Source organism: Microchirus variegatus (genome assembly GCF_963457635.1).
Source record: "Microchirus variegatus genome assembly, chromosome: 16".
In the NCBI taxonomy this organism is placed as follows: Eukaryota; Metazoa; Chordata; class Actinopteri; order Pleuronectiformes; family Soleidae; genus Microchirus; species Microchirus variegatus.
Window position 1 is genome coordinate 17407225 of NC_139817.1, and position 18423 is coordinate 17425647.

At 42.3% G+C, this 18423-nt stretch overlaps 1 protein-coding gene across 1 annotated transcript in view; it reads left to right on the forward strand.

Moving 5' to 3' along the window:
- Positions 1-18423, forward strand: part of LOC310938077 (non-selective voltage-gated ion channel VDAC2) — a 32407-nt gene that overhangs the window by 3968 nt on the left and 10016 nt on the right. Inside the window, exons 2-6 of the mRNA XM_083902496.1 lie at positions 7219-7289; positions 8395-8444; positions 17611-17763; positions 17870-17922; positions 18148-18369. Coding sequence (XP_083758622.1) covers positions 7223-7289; positions 8395-8444; positions 17611-17763; positions 17870-17922; positions 18148-18369 — 545 coding nt within the window. The 5' untranslated portion in view covers positions 7219-7222. The remainder of the gene's footprint in view (positions 1-7218; positions 7290-8394; positions 8445-17610; positions 17764-17869; positions 17923-18147; positions 18370-18423) is intronic.

Sequence of the window (18423 nt, forward strand, 5' to 3'; positions counted from 1 at the left end):
CAGCAGGATCACCTTTTCGTGCACAGCTTCTTTAACCTCCGTGGTCATGAACTTTACGTGTTTGTGACACTGCGACTTTTTTTACTGTGCGCACGTGTCGATTGTCGATCGTTTTGTCGACAAAAAAGTCCCACCCCTAATGAATATCACCTACAGTTAGGTCCATAAATATTTGGACATTGACACAGTTCTCTTTATTTTGGCTCTATACACCACTACAATGGATTTGAAATGAAACGAACAAGATGTGCTTTAACTGCACACTTTCAGCTTTAATTTGAGGGCATTTACATCCAAATCAAGTGAACGGTGTAGGAATTACAACACTTTCTATATGTGCCTCCCACTTTTTAGGGGACCAAAAGTAATTGGACAATTGACTGAAAAGCTATTTCATGGACAGTTGTGGGCTATTCCCTCATTATTTCATCTTCAATGACACAGGTAAAAGTTCTGGAGTTGATTCCAGGAGTGACATTTTGAATCTGTTGCTGTTAACTCTCAATATGAGATCCAAGGAGCTGTCACTGTCAGTGAAGCAAGCCATCAATAGGCTGAAAAATCAAAACAAACCCATCAGAGGAATAGCAAAAACATTAGGTGTGGCCAAATCAACTGTTTGGAACGTTCTTAAAAAGAAAGAATGCACCGGTGAGCTCAGCAACACCAAAGGACCTGGAAGACCCTGGTGAAGAAAAACACCTTCACAACAGATGGCCAGATCAGAAACACTCTCCAGGTGGTAGGTGTTTGTGTTTCAAGTTAACAATCAAAAGAAGACTTCACCAGAGTGAATACAGAGGGTTCACCACAAGATGCAAACCATTGGTGAGCCTCAAAAACAGGAAGACAAGATTAGAATTTGCCAAACAACACCTAAAAAAGCCGTTACAATTCTGGAAGAACATCCTATGGACAGATGAGACCAAGATCAACTTGTACCACAGTGATGGGAAGAGAAAAGTGTGGAGAAGGAAAGGAACTGCTCATGATCCACAACATACCACCTCATCAGTGAAGCATGGTGGTGGTAGTGTCATGGTGTGGGCATGTATGGCTGCTAATGGAACTGGTTCCCTTGTGTTTATTGATGATGTAACTGCTGACAAAAGCAGCAGGATGAATTCTGAAGTCTTTCCAACAATATTATCTGCTCATATTCAGCCCAATGCTTCAGAACTCATTGGACGGCGCTTCACAGTGCAGATGGACAATGACCCAAAGCATACTGCAAAAGCAACCAAAGAGTTTTTTAAGGCAAATATGGAATGTTATCAGAAAATCACCTGACATGAATCTGATTGAGCATGCATTTCACTTGTTGAAGGGAAAATGCCCCAAGAACAAGCAGGAACTGAAGACCGTGTCAGTAGAGGCCTGATAGAGCATCACCAGGGATGAAACCCAGTGTCTGGTGATGTCTATGCCTTCCAGACTTCAGGCTGGAATTGACTGCAAAGGATTTGCAACCACGTATTAAACAATGAAAGTTTGATTTATGATTGTTTAGTTTGTCCAATTACTTTTGGTCCCCTAAAAAGTGGGAGGCACATAAAGAAAGTGTTGGAATTCCTACACCGTTCACTTGATTTGGATGTAAATACCCTCAAATTAAAGCTGAAAGTGTACCATTAGGTATCTACACATCTTGTTCGTTTCATTTCAAATCCATTGTAGTGGTGTACAGAGCCAAAATAAAGAGAGCTGTGTCGATGTCCAAATATTTATGGGCCTAACTGTATAAGTGACTCTAGTCTCTCTATTTCGATCTCATCAGTTTGTAATGTTAACCGTTCATTTAACCTTGATAACTCTGCTTGGAGGAACTCAATTTGTTCACCAGGACCACCACACTGTGATTTTCCACTATGCATTGACATTGTAACAAGGTAGAAATGTTACCGTGTCTATCACTAAATAACTACAAGACATGTATATGTACCAGTAGCGATACTTACTCTTATAGACCTCTATTGCAAATAGACAACAAATTTTAAAGAGTTAAATACTTTCAACATTTACAAATGTCCATACAGTTGAAGGCTTGACATTGTCAAATCAAATGCTTACTGCAAGGCTGCTCTCGTCTGCATTAACGCTGTAAACAATGCCAGGTGAAACCAGGTAAGGATATATGAGGAGCTGTGGCACCCGCTGTTAAACTCTGCCCTCTGTTGGTGGAATCGTGGTACGTCGCGGTTGGCGCTGACGTTCTCTCTCTTGCCAGCAAGCCGTATTGATTTCGCAGTATTTCGAGGATGGCGCTGACGTCCTCTCTCTCATCGGCTCCGTGGACGTTACAACCACACGTTGCAGCAGCAGACACTCTTCCCACTGGCTCGGACACTCGCAGCTCTTGTCTCTCAACATTTGGCCGCGTTGGCGGTACGTTTTCACTGTAGCTACACCGGCTCAACAAAAAGGCCACAATTCGTACAGCTGTCTTGATTTTTCTGTTTATTTTCTTCTTCGGTTTCAAGGTATATGACGGTATTTTTTTTTCATGCATAATCAGATGTTCACAGCATTTTCTACTGGTTGAGAACGGAATTACTGCAGTAGATTAACGTAGGATGGTCTATTTTACCATGAATACTGTAGAATAACTCCACACTAGTACAGGTGCGATATTAAAATATATGTGAATAGTATTTGCATCGCGCAATCTGGGGTGCGTTACATCCGGTGCATCTGCGGGCTTTCAATCAGCCAGACTGTCAGGTGATGACAGCATTACGTCAATAACAGGACAAACTAATACAACGATGCATAACTACCTGTATATGTAGTTTATTTAAGGTTAAATATATTTCACAACATATTACCTACACAAAAATAAGTACATGAGCTAATGACCGAGACCGCAGACCTCACTCACTCACTCTCTCCCTCTCGCCCGCCCCTCGCGCTCCCTGCGCACACTGGTTTAAATGAACAACAAACAAATGGTGAGTGCTGATCAAAAGATTTAAGGTCCCGACTCTTGTCCCAAATATGACAGGCTTCGTGATTGAAACATATATATAAACATTAATTAAACGTTTATATGCAGAGCGTGCCCACTAGAAAAGCAGACAGCCGCCATCCTGTGTTATTGATGTGGGTTTGGAATGAGAGAGTGCCGTTGAGGACGACACCAAGACTCTTAACCTGTAGGGAGGAGCAAAGAGAGAAGTTATCGATGAGGATGGTGAAACTTGGAGTGTTGGTGACAGTGGATTTGGAACCTATGAGAAGAACCCCGGTTTTGTCACTGTTGAGTTTCAGGAAATTGGAAGAGAACCAGGTTTTGATTTCTTGTAAACAGTTACAGAGGGAGGAGGGCGGGAAGGTGGAGGTGGGTCTGGAATTTGGAAGAAAGGTAGAGCTGGGTGTTGTCCGCATAACAGTGGAAGTGGATATTGAATTTATGGAAGATCTGACCAAGGGGGAGGAGATAGATGATGAACAGGATGGGGCCAAGTACAGAGCCTTGGGGAACCCCAGAGGAGAGGGGAGATGGTTGGGATGTGAAGGTTTTCAACCGGATGAACTGAGTGTGGCCGGAGAGATAAAAAAGTGTGTCGGAGATGCCAATAGATGCTAGTCTGTCGAGGAAGGTGGTATGGAAGATTGTGTCAAAGGCCGCACTCAGATCGAGTAGGATGAGGATGGATAATAGTCCAGAGTCAGCTGCCAACAGGAGGTCATTAGTGATTTTGAGGAGGGCTGTTTCTGTGCTGTGACGTGGGCGGAATCCAGACTGGAACTGTTCATAAAGATTATTGTTATGGAGATGTGCATGTACTGTGTACTGTATTGAACTGTGTGCTGTTGGACTCAGGCCATATTATTTACCTAGGGAATTTTCCCATGTCATTCTGGTGGCTGTTTATGTCACTCTGTCATCGCTCGGTTACGGACTTAACAGTGCTTTCATTGCCATCTCAGGTGACTTCAACCACATCACAGTGGACACCACACTCCCAACTATCACCCAGTATGTGACCTGTACCACCAGAGAGGAGAGAACTCTGGACCTGCTGTATACTAAAGGCCACATTATACTTCTCCGACTGCGTATGCGTTATCCGTCTGCGTCACCACGGAGACGCCTCGAGCATTTATACTTCTGCGTCGTGGTGACGGACACTCGCTGCAATTTCCCGCCCGATCAGTAGGGGTCGCTGCGCAAGGTTGTTGTGCTTCTGGCTACAGTGAGCAATGGCGTCCGAGAAAGAAAGAGAGAGAAAGACTGTTGTTGTTGAAAAAGTGGCCGTTTCTCACTTTTCTGTGTCACGGAACGCAGTTTTAAGATTATTTGAGGCGAGAAATTGGCCATTTAGGGTCTAAACATGTGCTGTGTGTGTTAAGATATGACGTATTTATAGTTCGGCAGCGGCGTTATCGGCGGGGATCAGCTCCGCCTCTGTCAGGACGCCCGGAGCGCACTGAGAGCCGGCACAGAGCAGCTTCGCTCAGCCTGTCCTGAGGACCAATCGCAGCTCTTGCCGTCTCCGTAGTCCCTTGACGGAGTGACGGACACTTAAAAAATAGTTCGTGCACCCGGAGACGACGCAGAGGCTCTTCGACAGTCTCTGCGTCGACGCAGAGTCTCTACGTAGCCTACGCAGAGCACTTTACGCAGAAGTATAAATTGGGCTTAACGCTAAAGAGGCATACGGTTCCTCCCCCCTCCCCCCACTTGTCGGATCACAACCTGGTGCACATCGCCCCCTGCTATGTGCCTCTCGTGAAGAGGCAGCCTCCGACGACAAGGACTGTGAGGAGATGGTTGGAGGATGCCTTGGAGACACTGCAGGGCTGTTTTGAGGTGACAGACTGGCAGGTACTCTGTGATCCCCACACTGAGGACTTGAATGGGATTACATCCAACAGCAAGCTGAAGTTGGGGAGGACAGGACCAGCAAGCTGAATTTATTTTTTTTAACAGATTTCACACTGCAGTGACTGCTCTCCCTCCCACAGGCTTACTTGTCGACCTGCAACCCCCAGCTACTCCACTCTCTCTCCCTCCCCCTCCTTCTCAATCCAGCATTGCCTCTTATGTGAGACCTGACACCCCTCCCACACCTGTCACCTTCACTGACAATCGGGTCCAGAGGCAACTGATGAGACTCCACTCAGGCAAGTCTGCAGGACCAGATGGTGTGAGCCCCCGTGTCGTCAAAGCCTGTGCCCCCCAGCTGTGTTGAGTCCTTCACTACCTCTTCAGGATGAGTCTGAGCCTTCCAGTGCTGTGGGTGACGTCATGTCTGGTTCCAGTACCAGAGACACCACGTCCCAGTGGCTCTCAGGACTACAGACCTGCGGCACTGACGTTTCATGTCATGAAGACCCTGGAGAGACTCATCCTGGATCAGCTTCGACCCATGGTCAGATCGCATCTGGACCCACTTCAGTTCGCCTACCAGCCCCGCCTCGGAGTTGAGGATGCCATCATCTTCCTGCTCAACCTCGTCTTTGCCCATCTGGACCAGCCAGCTAGCACTGTGAGTGTCATGTTCTTTGACTTCTCCAGTGCATTCAACACCATCAGGCCGACTCTTCTAGGTGAGACGTTGACAGCGATGCAGGTGGATGCCGCACTAGTGTCCTGGATTGTGGATTATCTCACTGGAAAACCACAGTATGTGCGCCTGCAGCACTGTAGCTATGTCCCAAATGCGAGACCGCCGTGGACCGCAGCCGCCGAAGGACTCGGAAGTCAAACGCTGCGAAATGAGACGGTCTAGCCTACCTCTTCTTCTTTACGGCAGGCAGTAGATGACGCTAACCGGTTAGCGTGCCGTCGCTAAGCGGCAAGCCGTCACCAATTCTTCCCGATTCCCGAAGCTAGAGCTACTTTAGTATTTAGTATTAGTGTTCGTAAAATAGTCTACTTAATCTGCCGCTAACTATCTTAAAGAACGATTAATTGTTTCAAAAATAATTCATTGTTATATCATTACAGTCATTATTTAGTTGTAAATTAGTTATAGTAGTATATTTTTTAGTCTGTTTTAGGTACGTTTACCATTCCTTTTAATTGAGTTTAGTTTGGATGGAGCCTTTAGATTATTATAATAATAATAATAACAATAGGGTTCTTGCACAGTCGTGCTCGAACCCTAATAATATTAATATTACATATGAAGAGATATGTGATGCGCACTCAGCTGCTCTGCTCACGCCGCCTTCAGCATCAATCAGCGCGAGTGAACAAGACTCTGAAAAAAGGAAGTTTGAAGCGGCACCGTCTTCGTTTAAGTCTGCTGTGTGAGATCATTTAGGATTCAGCGTAGACTACGATGAGAATGAGAAAATGAATGTCAACAAACAAACCACGGTGTGAAAGCATCTGTTATGCAGCCCAGTGAAGTTGGATATTGGACACACTCCCTCTACAGCGCCACCCAGAGCAAGCGTCATCACCCGTCTCTTTCACTTGGAGCAGCATGGTGTATTTGTAGTTATAGTGAGTTCTGAGTGGGTTAAAATTGTTGGTTTCATGTTTGCTGTTTAATTTGATCTGAAAGTGCACTATTGTTTAAATAAAATTTGTGGTGTGATTATATCTGTGCTTTTAATTATTTTTATAATGTAATATCGCCTTTTCAAGTCTGAGCAGTTTTATATTAAGATATCAAAACCGTACCGATACCGTGGCCCCAAAACTGCGATACATACCGAACCGTGGAGAAACTGTACCGTTGCATCCCTAATAATGTCTCTCCTGTACACATTGTACATTTTTGTCATTCTTGTTTTAAACAAGGGCTTTGTACTATTTTATTTTAATCTTAATTTCTTGCACTCTATTTGTTGCTGGAGCAACTGTGAGAAAAACAATTTTCTTTCGTGATAATAAAAGTATTCTGATTCTGATTCTGAATGACTGTTTGGATCATATGATTGTTATTTGAGTGCATAGTCAGCATTTCCAGATACAGACAGGCAGGCATGCACATGGGCGCACACACCCGGTGAGGGTACTCGGTATTCCCAGCTGCATTTTATGGGTAAATGCACATATTTCAGTTCATCCATGCATCAGTTTTCTACTGCTTTATATCTGAGTCAGGTCACATTATCTGGTTTTGTAGTTATATTATAAGTAACCAGAGACATACTGAGAAAAAAATTTAATTACATAAAAATAATGGACATTCATTTCTCTTTATTCATCATGTTCATTGAAGTTGAAGTTATCTTAATTGCTCACTGTATCCTCTGTAGCACAATGGCTGTCCCTCCTTCATACTCTGACCTAGGCAAGGCTGCCAAGGACATATTCAGCAAAGGCTATGGTGAGTACAGGAAGTTGTTATTGTCTATGCACCTCATACAGTCGCAGCTGTTTCAGGTCTGTTAAGACCTTGCAGACCTTTGTTGCATATCTGCCCCCTTCCTTTCCTATTAAAAAAAAAAGTCTTAAAATGCTCAATCATCAAATAATTAGTTTGATAAAAATTGTTTTAAATCAAATTTCTCAAAGTCAGACTAACAGCCAGATAAGGTGTTTGGGAGTCAAATTACAGTACAACTAGACCCAAACTGGTCAGTAGACTCATCTTATTTGCTTTCTTAGGGCGCTTTCACACCACTAGTTCGATTATTTGATCCGCACCAGGCAATACAATTGTTATTACGTAACATATGACTCCAGTGTGGTCAGCTTTCACACCAGCAAACAAACCAAAATTGGCCCGATTGACGTTTCATCAATGTGTAATTATATCTTCCGGTAGAAAAGCGCAAATTTTGACTCACTATGGAGCAACACGTTCGCACATTGCTTCTTGCTCTGATCTTCGTTTATTACATTCTCTGTATTGGCCCCTTTTTGGCAAAATATCCAATTTGAGAATGAGTCACGGCTGCATCTGGAGAACAATCAGCTGATGCGCTGGAGTCGGCGAATGTATCGTGCCATTTCAGGCAGAGGAGACGCGCTATTTTCATGAATGTGGTCGTGGTAACTATGAGACGAAGATTTCTCCAAAGACCTACAAGGTAGGCTATTTCCATGGCATTTACTGCAGAATATGGTTTGGACCCGAGTTCGCGTTCTCACCAGAGGGACCGCACCAGAGTCTAAACATTTGGTGCGGAGTCAAGCGGACCGAGACCATCTCTTTTTAGCAATCTCGGTCCGCGGTGCAGACCTGAGTGCGATTGATGCTTTCACACCAACAAAAACAAAACGAACTAGAGTTTTTGGTTCGAATGGATCGTTTGGTGCGCACCAACTGCTGTTGGTGTGTGAAAGCGCCCTTAGTGAGTACATTTCCATGCGCAACAATTGTTCCCCTAAATTTCAGAGTTTTGCTTTAACTGCTTTAAATCTCCTTGTATGTGTTTGTATTTGTTTTACCTGGTCTCAGTTATGATTCTATCTCTTAAATCCATCAGGCTTTGGTGTCGTGAAGCTGGACCTCAAGACAAAATCACAAAGTGGAGTGGTGAGGACACCAGATTTTCTAAATCTTCTTATATTGGTCTTTGGCTGCTCGATGCTCCAGTGTCTTCTACTCTGTTTTATATTTCTGTCTTTGCTTTCCTGCTGCTGTCTCTAACCTTTCCTGCAATAACTGCTGCTTCTGTAACCTGAAGCTTGAAGGTTTTTTGGTCTAACCAGGGCTCCAGACTAACTTTTTGCATTGGTTGCATTGGTGCGCCTAACTTTTTTTTTTTAGGTGCACCAGCAGAAAATTTAGGTCGCCTTTAATGCTAAAAGGTCACCTTTTTAAAGCTTTCCATAACTTTCATATTATGTAAATGATTTTTAATAACAATAAGGTGTATAGAAATGCTTTGCTTTGCTTTATTTTCAGCCCAATTATATACAAAGAAAAATGAAGTGTTTAAAGTGCTGAAATTGAACATTTATAACATAAACTAAAACATTTCCAAATAAAAGTGCTTGTACTTAAAGGGATACTTCACCGAAAATGTGCTTCCCTCCCTCAGTTTTTCCCTGACTTGTAAACAAATCCCTTATTATCCTAAATGTGCCCTACTGTGAGTCAAATTTTGAAAATGGAAAACAGATTTTTTTACAACTCAGTGAAAAACTGAGGGAGGGAAGCACATTTTCTAAAAAATACTACTGGTATTCTAGCAATACAAAGCCACATTCAAATCGGTGAAGTATCCCTATGAAAATCAAACTTAAACATTTCAAGTAAAATAAAAGTGGTAGTGCCCCCTCATCTGCCTCATCTGGTGCACACAGACGGCCCTTTGATTTCTGCGCACCGCCCCTGCACAGTGCTGTCCCTCTCATGCGCCGTGCCGCACGGCTCTCAGGGCTCAACTTATCCAACGCAGACTGGATCATTTCTCTACACGCAGTTTTATCCTTACACAAAAATAATGATCTTTATGATGAGTTCAGTCACGAAGAAGTGCAGGTGATCCGATTAGATCTGAGTAATGGTGACAGACTCTGAAGAGCAGAGCGCACTTTTCATTGTTTTCACTCCGTGGTCTCAATCTTTGTGCAGAAGACGCTTTGTGCAGAAGACGCTTTGAGCAGCGTCAGGTGCACCACCACTATTAAATATTTTGGTCGCACTCTGGAGCCCTGCTAACACATGGCTGATGCCGACATGTGCTTTTGCTTAATCTGTGCTCTGTTTTGGAGAAACTTGACAGGAGCACACAAGTGTGTGTGTGGCCTATCTGTGTCTCCACATGCTTGTCCTTTAACCTCCTCTCTGTCTATATGCTGCTTCCCTCTGTACTGGACTGCTCGCGCTCCAATATAGATGGTAAGATTGTGTAAGAGCTACTTCCGCCAGTCCTGTTTTGTCACATCACCCTCTGCTTATTTGCACATTATTTTTCTATTCACATTTTTTTTGGTCTGATTGTGGTCATTCACACATGATGAACACTTCATTCTAATTTCTGTCACATCAGCTTCTTGTGATTGTCGAGGCTCAGTTTATCTGTAATTCACCTTTAGTTGAGGTAAACCTTTTCATTGTTAATTAATCTGGCCATTATAGTCAAAGAGAATGTTTCGCACAGTTTTCTAAAAAATAACCCAAAGTCTAAGTATACAGAGATTTAAGGCCCTTGCATAGGGATGGGGGTGATCCAATCCAATATCGGGTTCCAATACAGACGTAATTGACAGATCGGAAATTTCCGATCTGTGTTTGTGTCTGCTGAAATGTTTCCACAAGTGATTCCCTGACTGCTCTGATAGCTGGCTGCAAAAAGTGGAATGGCTTTCCTGAATTGAGGCATGTCTCAATGAGACGCGGAGTAATGATGCATGACTCCGTTCAGGAACTCTATTCCACAGTTTACAGCCAGCTAGCAGGCGAGCATGATTTACCAGGAGTTAACCAGGAAGTAACCTGTGTCTTCAGCTGACGTAATCCCAGCTGTCACCGTTTTAAAACGCCTGCTCGCTGAGGAGAACAGTACTGACAGCGGCATACACACTGTGTGTGTGTGTGTGTGTGTGTGTGTGTGTGTGTGTGTGTGTGTGTGTGTGTGTGTGTGTGTGTGTGTGAGAGAGAGAGAGAGACTCTCTGCCCACAGTAAATAAAGTTAGCTGGATCTCACTGTGCAACAGAATTGTAAAAAAAAATCACCAGGGGTCACCAAGTTGCTGTAAACGTTGTAGAAGTCGTAGATATCATACTTGCCTGTATAAAGGAGTTTATTAAAGCCTTATAATCAAAATGATGATAATATTATTAAAGCAAACAGAGCATCCATATCGGAATAGTGTCGGTATCAGCAGATATCCAAATTCAGAGATCGGATCGGACCTCTGCGCACGCACACCATTCGCATACCATTTAACTGCGCATGCGTGAACTGAACTTTCGCCCAACCAATAGGTGGCGTATAAGCCACACTCACCAAGCAGAAAAAAACATTTTGGCAACAGAAGTAGTTGCCAATAGGGTTGGGTACCGAACCCGGTCCTTTTACTGGTACCGACTGAAACACATCGGTATTACCGAGTATTGCTTCAGGTAAAATCCAACGGTGCCAAATTTGGGTACTTTCACCAGGGATTAACCCATTAAGTCCTGAAGCACCTGGAAAAATGCCTCTAAAACCTGAGCTTCAATGCCTAAATGACTGATTTCTCAGCCTCTGTAACAGATAGGAACACAATAAAAAAAAGTATTTGAGAGCTTATACTTGTGGCTCTCCTGTGAAATTGAATTTATTTAGATACAAAAATGTAAAAGTAAAGTGAATAACTATTTTTAATCAAAAAAACAGTAAGAAAACAAAATAATATCAACAGCATGTAATGACTGCAATAACAGTCTGCTTCACATGTGACGTGAAAGTGCTTACAGCGCTGTGGCATCTGCAGCAGGTAAATCCACTGTTACCACTGGTGCACGGTTGTTAACACTCGAATACCACCATCGATTATGTTGGTATTTATCATCATTATCACCGACCTCGTCGTCTTCAAACATAATTATGTCTTAACCATAGATCCTGGTCGATTTGTTCAGCGCGTTCGAAGTTATCAGCGATGACGTAGTCGAAGACGAGAAACTCCTCAAAATCACTGCCTTCAGAAATCTCTCCGCTGTCAAAGTCCTCCATGTTTGCGCAAAGTTATTTCAAAACAACGTCGCAAGGAACCCTTATATCCCCGAAAATTTACGTATCCGCTTTACCGCGTCTATGGTACAATAAAACGCGCAGTCGTTCTCCCGTCTCTAATGGTAGAAATGCGGCAATGCTTTCCCGGCATCAATGGGTTAATCGAGACCAATATTCTCTCTCGGGACAACCATGGGACGAAAGAGAATTTTAATGTACTAACTTTTTCTGTTTAAGTTTTCCACACTTAACCTTTTCTTCACGGTTGCCCCCGGAACCGGGGGCAGCGTCAGACGCAGTGACAAAAGTGTCATAAAACCATATCTAACTTCAACAAACACAGACATACTGCATGCCCACAGAAAGGTCAGAAACTCAGTTAAAAGCTCATATAAACCATTCTTATGTTCACGAAACACAGTTAAAACACCGACGGATCAAACCAGCAGGTTGTAAAAAAAACCTGTTACATCGCACACATTGAAAAGCTGCACCGGAGCGTCAGCGTGATTATGTAAACAAAAAAACATGTGTCGGCTGGACAGCGGAGAACCCACAGATTCTAGCGGTACCATTTTTATCACTCTACAACCAAGATTCACGGATACAGCCCCAAAATAGGAGCAAAACAACAACTGACTTTCAAGAAATACAAGCAGAAATGTTGTCTTACCTTTGCTGTTTATCAAAACAAGTTATTTCCACCAGAACAAAAGCTCCTTTTGCATATTTTAAAGGTGATATTTGCTTTAAAATGCAATATTTTTTAAGGCGAGAGAAAAAAATTCCTTCAGTTATGTTGTGTTCCATGTGCATTTACTCTGACACAGTGGCATCTATAGTGAAACTTACACCTCATTATTTTGATACCAAGATAATACACATAGGGCCTGATTTACTAAGATTCCAAATAGCGAGCGCTAAATTGCTTGCGCGAGCAGAAAGACTGCGCCCGCTACTGGGTTACGTTTTGCGGGTGAACTACTAAGATTGCGGCCGCAATTGACTACAGGCGCAGAAGTGGTTAAGACCGCCCTATTTAAATGAGGATTTTGCGCGAGTCAAGAGTTGTCCACATGGAGAAAGAGCAGACTCAACGGAAGCGCTGAATTAAATTTGAAGCCACTGAACAGAAAGTGACGTTCTGCGATGAGCAGATAACTGGGATCGAGGCATATATGACATATTGTTCCCCGGGTCCATAGGACCTTTTTATATTATAATGATTATTATTATAATCCTGCGTCGGTATTTTGGACAGCTCCATCATTACCTGACGTATCAAACAAAGAAAACTATGGACTATGGATGTTGCCGTTAAAAAAAAAAAAAGAAGGTGCTGCGCTCTCCTCCTGACTCACCTGCAGCTCACTGACAGCTGCCAGGGAGCGAGTTCTGCTGTTTCTATGGATCTAATGGATGAGTGACTTTCTTATCAATAAGTAAATAAATAAATAAAGCGGATAATCACAACGGCTTTTTAGTCCCAGTCCGTCCCTGGTTTCATCTGTGTTCATTCAGTCAGGCTGAGTGTCCATTACGCGTGCCAACAGTCTTTGATCTGACGTCAGAGGCGACGGGACAATCGATATAGATGATATATCTATAGCTGATTCAGATAGTTACATTAATTAGTGATTGTTGTGATTATTTATTGCATTTAAATGTGCCTGGAACTGGAAGGGTTAGGGTTAGGGTATCTTGCCTGTGAGGTTTTGGTGAGGTGTGCGCACTGTGCCACCTGCGCTTCGCCGTGTAGACCAGGTTAGAGCTGGACCCGTTAAGGTAAAGAGGAGTTCCCCGTTTCTCCGGTCTTAACCGGGGAACATTGGTACGACCCCTCCTTGAACCACCAACTGCAAACCAAGGTAAGCCCATACCAGTACAAACACGCATTTCTCCTCTGGATATCTATGTTTAATTTATTCAGATATACCAAATAAGAAATGAATGTGCGTCATCTGTGAACACGTAGTTGAACATGCTCTGGAAAAGCGTAATTTCCTGATTTACAAATATATATAACTATAAATAACCGCAGCCATGTGCGCGCCGCTCACCGATGTGCCAGTTAAGACCTGCCTTTGAAACGTGCTAAATATAGACGCAAAAATAAACACCGCAATCAGTTTCAGGTTTGATAAATCACTTTGCGCGTGCTAAAATAACATATTTACATTTTCTCCTCCCATCACACGCAAAATAGCGTGTAAACGCCCCATATTGCATATGCATTAAGGCAAGAACGCTAAATGGGTTGCGGGTGCTATTTTGCCCGTCTGAGGGATGCGCTCCTCGTTGCGCCCTGTTAGTAGATCAGCATCAACGCTAATCTGCGTGTGCAATCCAGTTTGCACACGTTTTTGCACGCGCAAAGCTTTAGTAAATCAGGCCCATAGAGCTTGTAACTGCAGACATTTACTCTATTTAGTTTGGGCATGTCATTTTCGAGAGGTTAAACAGAACATTGAATGTAACAGTAAATGACTGGCGTGCTCGCGTTTTTGTTGTTCAGTGAGACACAGAGACTGCTGCTGTCGCACTGCTCGCCGCTCGAGCTGAGATACTGTTGCAGCTCGAGCTCAGCTGAGACGAGACAAGGATAATGTTGCCAAAGATCTGCTGTCACTTTGCTGTGTTGCTTTACTCCACTACTCGGCTTACGTGACTGAATGAATGATTTGTTTATTTCGGGCATAACAGTAAATCAACATCAGCACACATCATCAGTTTAATTCGTACACATGAAAGGGAAAGCGGGAGAAGCAAAAGCTTATCTAGTCCCGGCCCCATTAACCCAGAATAATTGTTTTCTTTTTTTTTTTCTTTTTTTTTACTTTTGATAATTTTGACGTAACATGCTTCAGCTCTTAACAGCCATGTAAGACCCAAATTAAGAAAAACCTAAAAAAAAAATTATTTGACCTTTCAGATGTTGTTGTAGGAGGCCTTTGATGCAGAAATCAAAAGGTTTTTTGGGGAAAAAATGTATGTACTTTTTTAGAGAAATGTTGTAATTTCGCAACAATTGGCTTTGGTGGTAGCAGAATTTCTGTCTTTGTACTCACTTTGTCTGAACAACAATTCAGAACAACTAAGGGTTCATTTGCAGGGTTGATTGCTTACTTAGCTCCATAAATGTATATAACATTTAAAAATAATCACACATTAGTCCATTTTGGATGATATCAATCACATCCTGCAAACTGTATCACAGCTCTCTCCTTGCTGGTGGCATTCTGAAAATAAAATAACAATGAATTAACATGTATAAATATGCTTTTTATATAGTAGTACATAATATGAAGGAATAGATAGGGTGGTGGATCAAGTCCTCTGGGTAGAAATGTTTTCAAGGCAGACAATACTGTCTGCTGATTGTAAGTCACTTTGGACTAAAGCATCTGCAAAATGCCTAAATGTAAATGTATTGTCTTAGCCTATGGTCTCTACTTATCATACTAAAGGAAAACATGCATACCCCCACTTACTTCCAAACCCAACATTCATGAACTGTTCATTTACACCTTTCCCAGAATTGAATTGTCTGTTGATATCCTCTTTGTGGACAAAGATATGGGATTTTAGCTCAGTCTGATCAAATTAACTATATTTAAAACTATATTAAAACTTTTAAATCAAATTTGACCAGAACACAACACAAGGGTATAATGTATGTAATGTATGCTGTTCGTGTATAAGGAAAATCCTCTGATTCAGGCAGTGGTTTTGTTGAGGGAATACAACCTGTTTGTGCCCACTGCAACAAGCCTGCTATTTTGACTACCACGAAGACCAAGTGTTGTAAAATTGCATCAAATATGTAACAAGCTCTAAAGGAAATTTGATGCATCTATTCCACAACAACTAAATATGTACATGCTCTACACATTGTAATAACAACCAAAAAAAAGAACTAAAAAACATTGTTAGACTGAACAATAAGACCCAATGACTATATACATGTGGTTAAAAAAACAGATAAAATATAATAGATTGTTTTTTGGGATGTCTAAATGTAACGTTGTAATTTTACAACCATGGGTCTTACAGTGTTAAGGCGGATTTCTACTGGGTGCGTTTAGCGCGGTTTTGCTTCGTCCTTTGCCCGGCGTCAATACCCACAGGGCACGTTACGGCAGCGCTGCAGTGCCTTGGGAGCCAGCAGTATTCACGGAACATCACGCGATAATCCTGAACGGACGCGAGTTTGCAAGATCCCGTGACAGACTCTGTGTATAAAGGAAACAACAACAAAGCTTCTTTCATTCTCCGATGTGGAAGAATTGTTGATCTGGTGTCATAAAGGATTTTATGTTTCTCCACTTGAACAATCAGTCTCTCGTCGTACATTATGACTCTCCGAGACGCTCTGATTAATTGACTGTTGACCTGGTAGCACCGGTCACGATGTAATGTTGATGTGAAGTTGTGATAGGCTACATGACCTGCATATTGTGTGTTTTATTTTGAAAGGGGGGCAGAAGTGTTTTACTTTACTGCTCTGTTGAGCTTTGTACGACTCAGTAGCGGCAACGGCAAAAATAGAACTGCTACTTATCGATAGCGCTGACGTTCTGCGGCTGTAACGCGTCCAGCGGAAATCCGGGTGGTCGAATATTCTATACAACTAAACAGACATTCGGAGGTGAACATTAATATTGAATGTGGAAAAACCCATCCGCGCAGCAAGTGCGCGCGCACTGCATGTAAACGTTTCATTAATGTTAATGTATTGAATGAAGCCTGTCATATTTAGGACTTTAAAATGCTGCACAAAACTCTTGATCAGCACTCAGCTTTTGTTTGTTGTTCATTTAAACTAGTATGGGCAGAGAGCGTGAAGCCGTGTAGGCACGGAGTGCGAGAGAGAGCGAGTGAGGTCTGCGGTCTTGGCCATTAGTTGATTTACTTATTCTTGTGTAGGTAATATGTTGTGAAATATGTTAAAACCTACCCCTAACCCTTACATCCACTGGGTATGTAAAACAGACATAATTATATATCCATGGAGATCTTTTCCATGTTGGCCAGTATTTGTGATTACATTGCTCATATGTAGGATGGGGAGGATGTTTGTATTCTGTTTAATACAATTTTTAAACTGAGAAGTTGTGAGATTCTTTTAACTGTAATCAAATTTTGTAGTTGTTAAACCAGGCATTACAGTTCAGTTAGAGTAAGGTACGGAAATAAGTATCGTTGGATACCGAGACGGAATACCAGGCACTGGCACCAATATCGGTTCAGATGTGAAAGGTACCCAATCCTAGTTGCCTATTGGGATGCACCGAAATTAAAATTGGTGGTCAAAACTGAAAATCAGGAAAGACTTGGCTGTATATATATTTATACAGTGGTATGCAAAAGTTTGTGCACCCCTGTAAATTTTCATGATTTTCCTTTAGAAATCATTGGTTGCTTGATTAAGAAATTTCAGTTAAATATATCATATAGGAGACAAACAGTGATATTTGAGAAGTGAAATAAAGTTTACACGATTTACAGAAAGTGTGCTAGAATTATTTATACAAAATTAGGTTAGGTATGTATCGCCGTTGTGTGTGGTAATTTGTGTGGTTTTATGTTTGCTGTTTAATTTGATCTAATAGTGCACTATTGTTTAAATAAAGTTTGTGGTTTGATTATATCTGTGCTGAACCAATCGACCGGGATTTATGGTTAAGAGAATATGTTTGAAGAGGATCGACGATAACGACGATGAGTTTGAAGGTTTTCAACCACACACCAGGGGTGAAAGTCGATTTACCTACTTAAAACCGCTGCAAGCACTATCGCTGTCACATGTGAAGCAGACTGTTACAGTCATTACATGCTTGTTCTTCCCAGTCCATCAGGGCAAAATCAAGGCACTGACACAAGTTGATATTGCTGACACAAGTTGATATTACTTTATTTTCTTACTGTTCACTTTAGTTCTGTTTTGTGTGTGCGTGTGTGCATGGGTGGTGTGCGTGAGTCTGTCTGTAACTGTGGTGTATTAAAGCTGTGTCCTGCTCATCCTCCTCTCAGGAGTTCAACACGTCTGGCTCCAGTAACACAGACACAGGGAAAGCCTCAGGAAACCTAGAGACCAAATACAAGATGAAGGAGCTGGGACTGAGCCTCAGCCAGAAGTGGAACACAGACAACACATTGGCTACTGAAGTGACTGTGGAGGACCAGGTACACATTCACTGCTCAAACATATTTTTTTATTCTGCTTTCTGCATTGTTTTAGTTTGAACTGGAGTGTGGACAGTTTGAACAGAAGTGTTCCTTTTATTTACAGCTGGCCCTAGGACTGAAGGTTGGCTTGGACACATCTTTTGTACCAAACACAGGGTAAGACCACATTTATTACCATGAATGTTGATTGTGATACTGTGAATCATTATAAATTTGTCACTCGTAGCTTTTTTGAGTAAAAGTCCCTGGGGTCAGACTAAAGTGAATTTGTATGCGTAGTTGTAGAAACTTTGTAAAGGTTATGTTTTTATATCAAACACAAAAAATTGAGCTATCCTTATGATTAGATAAACAATGACTCTAACTGTGTAATTTCTTCAGTAAAAAAAGCGGGAAGCTGAAGACGGGCTACAAGCGTGAGTACATGAACCTGGGTTGTGATGTCGATTTTGAGGGCCCCATCATCCACGGCAACGCCGTGCTGAGCTATGAGGGCTGGGTGGCTGGCTACCAGATGACCTTCGACACAACCAAGTCTAAAATGACCCAGAACAACTTTTCCCTGGGATACAGGGCTGGAGACTTCCAGCTGCACACCAACGTGTGAGTACAGCCGTGTATTACTTTCAGTTTACTATTTGTGTTCAACATGTAAGA